General features: G+C 46.0%; 1 protein-coding gene across 3 annotated transcripts in view; it reads right to left on the reverse strand.

Moving 5' to 3' along the window:
• Positions 1–3,915, reverse strand: part of LOC135906725 (erlin-1-like) — a 53,999-nt gene extending 50,084 nt beyond the window's left edge. For 2 of the 3 annotated variants that reach the window (XM_065438312.1, XM_065438311.1), the window contains exons 1-6: positions 3,687–3,915; positions 3,531–3,622; positions 3,363–3,385; positions 3,208–3,288; positions 2,947–2,993; positions 2,419–2,480 (exon numbers count right to left, since the gene is read on the reverse strand). In XM_065438312.1, coding sequence (XP_065294384.1) covers positions 2,419–2,480; positions 2,947–2,993; positions 3,208–3,288; positions 3,363–3,385; positions 3,531–3,615 — 298 coding nt within the window. In that variant the 5' untranslated portion in view covers positions 3,616–3,622; positions 3,687–3,915. The remainder of the gene's footprint in view (positions 1–2,418; positions 2,481–2,946; positions 2,994–3,207; positions 3,289–3,362; positions 3,386–3,530; positions 3,623–3,686) is intronic. The other variant, XM_065438313.1, reaches the window with a different exon arrangement.
• Between the last annotated feature and the right edge of the window lie 7,838 nt (positions 3,916–11,753).

Here is an 11,753-nt window from a genome sequence, read left to right on the forward strand (position 1 = left end):
ATGCCTGATTGTCATAGGGAAAAAAATATTAAAGTGATAAACTTGCTACGATAGGACATGCATGCACGGGAATAAATTATTGTGTGAAATAAAGTGAGCATTGTTTCAGTAACCGATTACTTTATTGACGAGACAAGCTGCAACAGGCTACGCAGATTTGAGCAGTTGAATTTGGAAGAAAATAAAGTAGAATGCCTACAGTCACGCCACTCAGCAGCCTTGCAGATGTGCATGTTCAGACAGGCAAACCCGGCCCTCAGTATTCCGCATTTCAATGGTAGGTCATGCAGCCCGCATTTTCAGCACCACATACTGCATCTTGTGGTGGTATCGCATTTCTTGGCAGCACAAGCGCCTCAACGTCAGAATGCTCACCTTCAGCGAGTTTAGACTCCGCTGCCTCGGTTGTTATCGAATAGTTCCCAACATATGTTCAACTAATTTCACCTGTCCGGCGTTGATACACTGCAACACTGCCCTTCTCTCCAGGGTGCCCATCAAATTAATTTTCAGTATATATGTTGACATCCTTACAAGAAAACGAGGGAAGATGACCAACAAAAATTTTGCAAAGCAATTTTCAGTGAAAATAAACAGTGTGCGAAGGGCTGCCAAAAAAGAGCCACTGAAAGGTCTAGCCAAGTTCGTTCTCGTTACTGTATTTGTGCAATGCTAACAAAAGGTAGGAGAAATTGATGCATAAGTAATCAATTAAACTTTAGTAATTACACACTTTCATGGGCAGCAATTGGTAACTACAGTTAATTACATTTTTTAATGAAGTACCATATTTATTCGATTATAGGGCAGTCATGATTAAAAGGTGGCTGTGCCCCCCCCCCTCCCCCAGCTGAGGGACCCAAGAAAAAGAATGCAAGCAATATAGAGTAGCTAACGGATTACTCAAACTTGGTGAGGATTGCCCTAAATAGTAATTACTAACACAGCCGACATACAAAATGATGGCCACAAAATAGGTGAGAAGGGAGCTTCAACACGCAGAGGCGAGTATCCCTGTGAGATAATAAAGCTAGATGGGCGTGAACGTTCTCTTGAGGTGCGGTTTCACAGCAGCACGTGTCGCAATGCAGTGAGGCCACACGATAAGGGGAAAATTTTCCTTCTGTGAAGCCACACTTAAGGCAAAATTGATACATAAACCGCGCTCCGCCTTTACTGTTAATATTTTTAAATCCTTGGCGCAGGTTACATGTGCAAAAATATGGTACTGCCTCACCTGCTAAAGTAGTTAGTGCAATTTGCGCTGACGTTTCAAACCTGGATGGCGGGAAATGTGGCACCACTGATGCCACATTAAAACAATAACTGAATTTATCAGCCTTGCATATAAGGTGGGAGTGACCTCAGGGCAAAGAATTCTGGGGAAAAAGCCTCGCCTTACATTGGAATAAATACAGAAATTGTAACTGATTGTCATTTTTTTGTTTAATATTTACAAGTCTGTTTTAACAAGTATGTCTGTGTGGCAAAGCATTCTAAAAAAAAATTTCTTTAATTATTGTACCTTCTCTATATTTGAGGAATTTAGAATGCATTTTCTGAAACACTTTGTATGTAACAGTACTACAAAGGCAGAGCACTTTGTAACAAAGAAGCAGAAACAGCGCATGAATGCTGACTTCCAGCTGGCCATTTATCGCAACCATCCCTATTTTATATCTATCTCACCTGGAATACATGAGACATCACAGACACCAATGCAAGAACTAAACTTTGTCATCCAGCAATGCTAATGATACAGTGCTCAGACAGTTATCTACTGCTCGTATAAAGTGTGCTTCAATAACATCTCTTTTTAGTCTGTTGTTGGGTTGCTCCAGAAATCCTGTATTGTGGAACAAATGTGAACACTTGCACAATATTCAACAGTGAGACCAAATGACTCTTTATTCTTTTTTACTGCATTTCACTGCATCTGTCAACCTCTCCAATATAGCTTCTAGCAATTAAAAAAGAAGTTAGAAAGCACATTCTCCTTGTGCACTCACATACTGGAGGTTCATTGTGCTTCTTTATTAAAGGTTCTTCCTGCTTTTCGATAAGTGGACATACTTTTTTTATAAATAAACTTGAATTCTTACATGGCTCACTGCAATGTGAAATGGATTCAAGAGGCGCATGTTGAAGGTGCTAGTGGCTGCAGTAAATGGTCACTTGGAACACAGCAATCGTTAGTATGATTAGTACTTTTTTTCAAGCAGCTTGTCCCTATTCAGCTATTTACAAACACTACAAAACTGAGTGAGGAATGGGTATCCCACTCGCAATTCCAGCACTGCCCAGTGATGGGTGGGTACATTGAGGAGAGGGAGATGAAGGGCACATGCCATGCTCACAGTATTACTGCTAAAAGGTGTACCAAGATGTCAGTGAAAATGAAGTAAAAGAAACACTCACCACTGTCTGGGCTTAGAATATTCACAACTTCAATTCTGTCGAAGTAGATCATGACACCACCACTGGAATGTAACATTCAATTACAAAAGCACTTAGTAGAACACCTCAGGTGCAGCATGTTACAGCAAACTGATACCACCAATCCAAGTGGAGGCTAACATGTCCATGTGGAGAGTAACTATACCAATTGTAAACACTGCACTATAAAATTTTAAAACAGAGCTAAAAGCCCAAGTTGTACCAAAATTTAATTTGTTTCACAAGGCATGCAGTGAGTTGTGAAAGTGGAAAGTGGATCCACTCAGGATTTTTTCTTTTCATCCTGTAATTCTCCTGGCAAAGACTTGTAGTACTCATCTGTATTTTGGACTCAGCTTAGCATACACAAAATTGGATACCTGGTATGAACAAAGGAAAACTTCCCGAATGGGTGCTTCAATACAAAAAGTGGCAGCAGGTCTATCAACAAATGCATCTCTGAGCACTGCTGCTTTAATTACATATAATATTACGAGCTTATTAATGTACCTGGTCCCACAGGGCACATTTTTTACTTCATCTGTTTGAAGAGTTACCTGCGAAAAGCAAAGCAAACATCAACTTATGCTCCGTTCGCAATGTGGTTGCACAGACTAAAATATTCTGCGATCACTGCAATGGGGATTTAAGTTTATATATAATTTAAGCGGGATCCTTTGTGCGTGCATGTGTGAGCATGGAAAGGGGGGAGACCGAGACGATCACCGTGTATAGCAAAATAAGTTAGCATTCGAAACCTCCCAAACTCACCTGAATTGATCGATAAGTTGTAATGAATGGGACCATCATATGAAATCCTGGATTGCTAGTTTGCTTAAGCAGTGCGCCTCCCTTGGAAAGAAATGCAAGAAAAATTTAGACAAGGTGACAGAACAGATTAGCCAAAGAAGTGAAAACTGGCTCACCCGGTAATAAACCCCAACATGACCTGGAACACGTGAGAAAAGAAACTGTTAAGCGCGAAAAGTGAGGCCATGTGTAGCGTAATGAACGTACCTATTCTAGTTCATTACACTCCAAGACATGCGAGATCAAACAACCCATTGCAGTCTACGCCGGAGTCGACGCCTTACCTTCGTCGATTTTGTGCAGAGAAAAATTGACGACAAGGAACAATGCAAATGCACATGTCAGAGCAGCAACTCCTGAGTTTGGCATTTTACGCCTGCAAAATGATATCACGAAATGTACTGATTTCTTTTCAGAGAGAACGCACACACGTTACTTACCAGGCAAGTATGCCACCGCAAATCTACGCTTGATTACCTACTAAACACGGTTAAATGCACATTACAGTTGATGAAGCAAGACTAGGTTTCAGGATAAACAGAACGCAAAACTACTAAGGCGAAAACATAACGAAAACAACACGGTAACATTCACTCTGGAGCGCGCACTCGCCGAACTTCTGTTGACGGCCACAACCAACACTTGGCCCTTCGGCCGGCTGCGACTCGGTCACTGACTCGGCTACGAACGGATGTCGTTTTGGATCTAAAACAATTCGTGAATTGAGGAAGCGGAACAACCATGAAACAACCAGAAGAACTTACAATCATACGCTGCATTCAAACTCGCAGCACAAAATTGAAAGCAAACACGCCCCTCCTCCATGCGCGCACCTAAAGAAAGAAAAGAAATGTGAACATTTTCATCATCGGAAAACGCTCGGATGATGATGATGATGAAAAACTTTATTTATTGTTTTTCAAAGGGAAGGGAGCACGTGGAAGGGAGCAACGGAATAGAGGGTGGGGGGAGGAACTACTTGAAGTAGGCCTCCTCTAGCCTCTCAGCCCACTCCAGGATGGCCTCCTGAAGGTCGGGCCACGAGCTGCGCAAGGCAGCCTCCCACTGCTCCTCACTAGATATTAATTGCTTGAGGAAAGGGGGAAGGGGGTGATTAGGGCACCCCCACATGATGTGGTTTAAGTCTGCTATGGGAGAGACGCATAATTTACAAGAGGGAGAAAGGTAAATGGTGGGATGCCCACATGATGTGGTTTAAGTCTGCTATGGGAGAGACGCATAATTTACAAGAGGGAGAAAGGTAAATGGTGGGATGAATGCGGTGGAGGAGGTAAGAGGAGAGAAAGGTGCGAGTCTGAAGCTGTCGCCACAGAACTCCACACCTACGCGGGGATTTGCCCATGAGTGGCGGGAAGGTTAAGTGGTCTAATCGGTAGTGTGTGCAGATGTCGTGGTAAGTAATAAGTCGATCCCGCGCTGTAAACGGCGCCTCCTCCGTGGCGAGTTCCAACACATGTGATGCCCGAGCCTGTACTGTAAATCCTCGGGCACTGGCACGAGCCGCCTCGTTTCCGGCAAGGCCCGCATGCGTGGGAGCCCAGATTAATGCCACAGTATGATGGAAAGGATGGGCCAAGAGGAAGGAAAGGGCTTGCTTAGAGCTCCTGCCCGCTCCGAAGTTATGTATGGCTGCTTTGGGGTCGCTAACGATAACTGATGAATTTGGGATTGTGAGGGCCAGGGCTACGGCCGCTTCCTCCGCCTCCTCCAAGGAATAGACAGGAATTGAGGCGGCCGCATTGACCTGGCCGTGAGAGTTAATGACTGATATTGCATAATGATTTCTGTTCCCGTATTCGGCGGCATCAACATAGAGCACGTCTTTTGAGGTGGAGAATTGTTTTTGGGGAGCCTTTGCTCGCTGCCTCCTGCACTGTTTGTGGTGTACAGGGTGCATGTTTTTAGGAAGTGGGGGGATGCAGAGGTTCTCGTTTATGTGATATGGAATGGTGCATTTAATCTTGATGATGGGTGCCGGAGTGATAGAAAGAGTTTGTAGAATGTGTCGACCTGTTGCGGTGTTAGAAAGTCTGCTATATTGGGATGTGAGGTGGGCTTCTGTGAGTTCAGTAAGTGTGTTGAAGGTGCCAGTAAGCATTAGCCTTTCAGTGGAAGTACATGTACGTATGGGGACTCCCAGAGCGAATTTATATATTTTGCGTAAAAGAGTGTCGATTTTATCTGATTCTGATTTAAGGAAATGTAGATATGGTGTTGCGAATCCAATCTTACTGATAACGAAGGCCTGGACCAAGCGTAGAAGTTCGGCCTCCTTTAGTCCGCCATGTTTATTGGAGACTCGCCCTAGAAGGCGCAGGGTGTGATCGACTGTGGTTTGGAGTGTATGTAAGGTATATGTGTTGAGCCGGTTGCTTTGAATGTGTAAACCGACCACCCGGAGCCTGTCTATTCTAGTAACAGGGATATGGTTTAGGATGACCTGTATACTAGACATGTGTTTTTCGGGCCCCCGGTGGGATGGCAGAAGTAGCAGCTCGGATTTTTGAGGGGAGCATGTGAGATTTATAGTTCTGCATGAGCCACAACGGCGTCTGCTGCGGCCTGTAGAGTGTCTTGAATCTCTCCATCGGAGCCGCCAGTTGTCCAAAGAGTGATATTGTCGGCGTAGAGAGAAAACTTGAGATCAGGAATAGATCGCAATGCTCGCGCCATCGGCATCATAAAAAGATTAAAAATAAAAGGAGAGAGCAAAGGGGAACGCTGAGTCCGCGTCTTCGTAGCGCTCTTTTCATGAAGTATGCAAAACCAACTCGCCCACATCAAGCTTCTGCTGTGCAGTGACGCCCCGCCCACGCCCTCATAACCGCCAGCCACTGTTCCTCTGCGAGACTGCAAATAGTACGTACTTCAAGTTTTCCCTGTTACCTAAATAAGGCGGTAACGACAAAGATAAAGTTATAAGCGCGTAATTTTGTACGCTTTCATTCGACCATTATAGTGGAACGGTGAAAGCCTAATTGTTTATTGAACTGAAATAAAACGCTACGCTTTGCTGCAACAATCTATTGTCAAGTTTCACTTCAGTTGGCAGTGAAGTTTCGTGGGTAAAACTGGGTCGACAGTGAAATGAACTGTACCGCGGACTTTTGAAGAGTGAAATGCTCAGAGTCCATACACTTTGTCCATATCTGTTGCACACTTCATCGCTTCCGCCGTTGAAAAGACTTCAAGAACAGCAGACCACCTGGAGGTATAGTACGACGCCATTCTAACATGGTCGCATCACGATGATTTTCTCTTTGTCTGTGATTGGCTGGCGGAGTAACAACCCCGTGTGGTCCATGTGCCTTGGTTGCCAACTGCTGTTTTTTTTTTTTTAAGTTGTATCCTACTATAGTAAACTATAGTGGTGGTGGTGGTAAAAACGTTTATTTCCTCTGAAAAGAGGGAGTTACATGGAGGGTGCTCTGGAGTCAGGCTTAGTGCCTTTCCCCTCACAAACACTAGGTGGAGTCCCTAGTACGGGACCCCAGTGGCTTCCGCTGCCGCCATAGCTCGTTCGACCATCGCCTTTTGGGCTTTCAGGTCGCAACAGGCGAGTAGGGTCGCCTCCCAGTCCTCCCGGGTGGGGTTTGGGTGTGGAGTAAAAGCAGGGTTGGAGGGGCACGCCCACACCATGTGGTAGAGGTCCGAGGACCTCTCCCCACAGTGCGGGCACTCCCCGGAGAAGGCAGGGTCAAAGTGCTTTAGCGAGGCCGGGCACATCATGGTGTTCGTGACAAGGCGGAGGAACAGGCGTTCCTCCGCTCTCGTTAATCCTTTACACGGGTAGGGGTACAGTTTATGTCTATCTTTGTATAATTGTGTTATTTCCTTGTAAGTGTAGGTCGGCGTGGCTTCCGCTGCTTCTTCAGAGGTGGCGGGGGACGAGGTTGCCCGGTTAGAGAGCGCGCGGGCGGCTGCATCTGCTGCCTCGTTTCCTCCTAGCCCCGAGTGGGCCGGAGCCCAGACTATGAAGCGGTGGGATGGACCTCCTACGTACGAGCTATTTTGCAGTAGCCGGTAGGCCAGGTACGGGACCCAGCCCTGTTGGACGTTCCGACACGCCCCTCGCGAGTCGGTTATGATTGTCTTGGAATCGGAGTGTGTTGCCGCTAAAGCGATGGCGACTTCCTCTGCTTGAGTAACGCTTCGGGCTTTGAAGGTGAGCCCGTTCACCGTTTTGGACTCGTGGATCACTGCCGCCGTGTACCACCCGCCATAGTGCAGGACCAAGGCCTCTCCCCACTGGCGTAGAAACGTGGGCGGACGTGGGCTGCGGATGCAGGTGCCAGTTGGGGTGAGGTGTTGTGACATTGGCCTCGAGCTCCACCACTGGAAAAGCTGGCGCCACCATCGGCGAGACATGCTAGGAGGGATCACGTGGACATAGCGGCCGCCTCGGCTGCTTCGGGAGCGCCGAAGCGATCAGAAAACGAGAGTTTCAATTCCCTCGTACGCTGCCGTCCTCATTTAGTGGCGAAATTTTCCCGCTTCGAGTGTCTCCTTTACAACGCTTGAAAGCACTACAATAGGTAGTGGCTGCCTTTGAAGGCACGCAACATGGATAGTCTACATGTTGGGTCCGCGAGAGTTATCGTTGTATCTTTCCTGAACAGTGGCGAATAATAAGAAAATGAATATTAATTATAACAACTTCCTAACACACGCTGTCCAGAGTAGCCTTGCTTGAGCTTCGTTTGCGTTTTCTTTGCGTAACCGTGATTGCGAGAGCAATCAATCATACAACTACGTAAGGTTGAAATAGCTGAAATTTTGTACGCCTTTATATCACGGTTGGGGCACTTGCTGCACGTTATGGCCGGCAACGCTGCTGAATTTTAATACGCCCGTCTTTAGGGCTGCTGTATTGTTCTGAGTAACAGTGCATGCACTTTTCTTGGAATAACGAAACTTTAGGACGACTTGTTAGACTTCTGCTTACTTACACGTGATCGGATAATGGTGACATCAAGACTAGTTTACTCCTCGGCTGTCTGTGACGAACGAAACGTTTGCGCCTACTTGGTTGCTCGTTCGCACGTGGAGGTATTTTTTAGTACGTAACAGCGAAACTTTTTCTCAGTTGACTTATTCTTTCGCGTGCTCGTAGTGATAACCGTGTCGCTTAAACTTCGGTACGTGTGCTGCTGGCGTTTTTTTTTTTTTTGCGTAACAGTGATTGCCAAAGTTCGTAAAACTGCGTACCTTCGGAATAATAGAACTTTGTTGGCGTTTGTATCGCGATCTCAGAATTTGGTGCCCGTGATGGCCGGTCGCGCTGCTGAATTTAACCCCGCGTGTATTTACGGCTGGTATTGCTTTTAGCTAACTTTTAGCTATTGCTTTTAGTGTCGTGCGCGTTGTCATATACCGAAACATCTGGGTGACTTGTTAAGTTTCTGCTTATTAACACGTGAACGGATGCATGCTAGTATGGTGTTAAGGTCAACTTCACTTCTCAGCTCTGTAACGATGAAATGTGCGCGCTGATGAGCTCGTTCGCACGTGGTCGCAATTTTTTTATTATAAGAGTTTGTGAGAATTGACTCCATCATACGCTCGTAGTGAGTAACCATGTCGCTTAAGCTTCGTCTGCTATTCCTGTTTTGTTTGCTTAACGATCGCGATAGCAACCGTAAGAACTGCGTAATGTAAGGATGGATTAACTGAATTTTCTTTACTTATTTCAATACCCTGAATGTCATGCAGGGCGTTACAAAGAGGGGTGGGATTCTATACAATAAGTGGAAGTCGTGGTTTTGAAGGATGACGGGACAGCTTGTCGCTGACCTTAGAATGAAGGAATAACCGTGCAGGTTTGTACGTCAATTTGGGACGTGGAATACAGATGTAGGTATCTGTATCACGACCAAAGCACTTGCTGCATGTACGTGATGGCTAATTGGCCGGCCGCACTGCTGAATTTTACCAGGCTTGTCTTTACGACTGGTATACCAGTTGTAAAGTCATGGGTGGTGAAGTTCAGCCTATATATATGCATACGTGCCAAACAGTGACATGCACATTTTTCGAAATAAAGAAACTTTTGGGTGACTTGTTAGGGTGCTGAATATTTGCATGTGGTCGGATGCATGCTATTATGATGGTAATAAGACAAAGCTCAGGTCTCAGCTTCCTGTAACGATCGATACATTTACGCTACTCAGACTATATATAGCTCGTTCGCACGTGGTATTGTTTCGTATTAGTAATGGGGAACGTTTGTCGATCTTAGTTGACTGTTAAATTTGCGTCACGCGCCCGCCCTCACTGATTAACCGTGTCGCCAATTGAGCTTCGTCTGCCGTTTGAGTTTTCTTTGTGTAACCGCGTCAGCGAGAGCGATCGTAAAACGGCGTGCGGTTGAAATAATTAAACATTTGTGGGCATTTGTATCGCGATCGCAGCACTTTTTGCACTTGATGGTTCGCCGGCCGCGCTTCTGAGTTTTCCCACGCGCTTCTGTCATACAATGCCGAACACGTTCGTTTCTGGGAATAACGAAATTGTGGGCGACGTCTTGTGAACTGCTGCTTATTTAACGTTCTCAGGTGTATTCTAGAATGTTGGTGAGGGCAAGCTTACGTCTCGGATGTCTGTAACGATCGAAACGTTTACGCTTATTATTAGACTGCTGCTCCGAATTCGCACGTTGTCGTATTTTTCATAATGGAGTCCCGGCCACGGCGCCCGCATTTTGATGAGGGCGAAATGCGAAAACACCCGTGTACTTAGATTTAGGTGCACGTTAAGAACCCCAGGTGGTCCAAATTATTCCGGAGTCCCCCACTATGGCGTGCTTTATAATCATGTCGTGGTTTTTGCACGTAAAACCCAATAATTTATTTTTTAGTAATGGTGAGTGTTTGTCTCTTTTGGCTGTTAATTAAACTTCTGTCAGGTGATTTACCGTGTCGCTTAAGCTTCGTCTACCGTTTGAGTTTTCTTTGTTTAACCGCGTTTGCAAGACCAATACAATCGACGAAGTTCCGAATAACGGAACTATGTTGTAGGCATTTGTATTTAAATGGCAGCACCTCGCACACAGGGAGGTTGACCAACCGTGCTGTTTCAGTTTTCTTCTCGCATTTTCTATCATTTGGGCCAGCGTATGTGCTGACATGCGTGCGCGACGCGCTGGACAAGACTACGAGACTGTTGCATTCCCACATTGTCATTCTATATTTAGTGGAGTCGACATTCGCCTAATCTTTTTCTATTGTTGCGATAGAAATTGTAGGGACACTCCTGACGAAATTCCGCTGACGCGGACGTGCGCCGCGGTGCGTAGTGGCTCCGTGGGCGCTGTTCCCGCGCAGCTTAGTGTCGAAGGTCGCGTAAACTTGGCTCTGGAAACGCATTGTGGTTGGAAGCAGCAAGAAGCGATCGCTTGTCACTGCTGCCCCCGCTTCATCCACCAGCTTTCACGCAGCGTGTTTACCGTCAGTGAGATGTGTTCACGTTTGGCTTTGCGCACGACACCGTTTGTTAATTTGACAAGGAAGCGAAGGTTTACTGTAATTTACAGTGGCGATAACAGGCACAGCTGCTTAATTATAACCGTCTGGTAATTTTTGTCCCAATCGTTGCTTCGCTTTTCGGACGAAACTGCGACATTATTTACTGTTTACTCGCTTGACATAGCTATGCCGACGTAGAGATTAGGAGAATTCCTTTTCTTTGTACATAGTTGAAATCATTATAATTTGTTTTCTGATAACTGTTAGCTCAACGAATTTGTAATAAGCCACAAGGAAGCAAAGTTGCTGTCAGAACCTGCAGATTGCTGTTAAACGTGCAGATTGTTAACATGCACATGATGGATAGCAATTTTCGTACAGATTTCTAACACGTTTTTATTGCATACTTTACAGCCATGCTGTATTCCTGTCATCAGCCTGGTGTCACTTTGGGTCGACATCATTCTTCTTTGATGATCAGCACGGAAACAAGCCCACGGAAATCTGCTAACTTTCTTAGTACCTCTGATCTCAACAGTGTATTTTCGTGTCTGCGACCACTGGAACCGATCCTTCAGGATGACTAGTAAATAGTGTAGCGTACCCGTGATCTCTTCTGTTCTGCATCTGAAACTATGGACGAAAGGCTTCACACAGCGTCTGGCGACTTCCTTATGGGCCGATGTACAGTCGCGTTCATAAATTTGATACCATGCGAGCCCGTGGTGGCGTGCATGCGCGAGCTATCTGGAGACTCGGTGCCTGTTGTCGAGAGTATCGCATTGCGCATGCCCGTCCATCCTATCTCGCTGGCCTGCGTGCTCGCTCGCTGCGCACCGACGAGAGGGCCGATTATCGTAATTTGCGTTCGTTGCCACCAGGGGCGCGATCGGAGATCTTTGTTCGTTTCGCGTTCTGTCCAGCTGCTGCAACGTCACAAAGTGGCAGTATGAAAAATTTCTGACTATGGAGGGAGAGAGCTGCCGATCGGCAAGCAGTGGACTCCCCGGACAACAAACGTCC

The sequence above is a fragment of the Dermacentor albipictus genome, chromosome 1 (genome assembly GCF_038994185.2).
Source record: "Dermacentor albipictus isolate Rhodes 1998 colony chromosome 1, USDA_Dalb.pri_finalv2, whole genome shotgun sequence".
In the NCBI taxonomy this organism is placed as follows: domain Eukaryota; kingdom Metazoa; phylum Arthropoda; class Arachnida; order Ixodida; family Ixodidae; genus Dermacentor; species Dermacentor albipictus.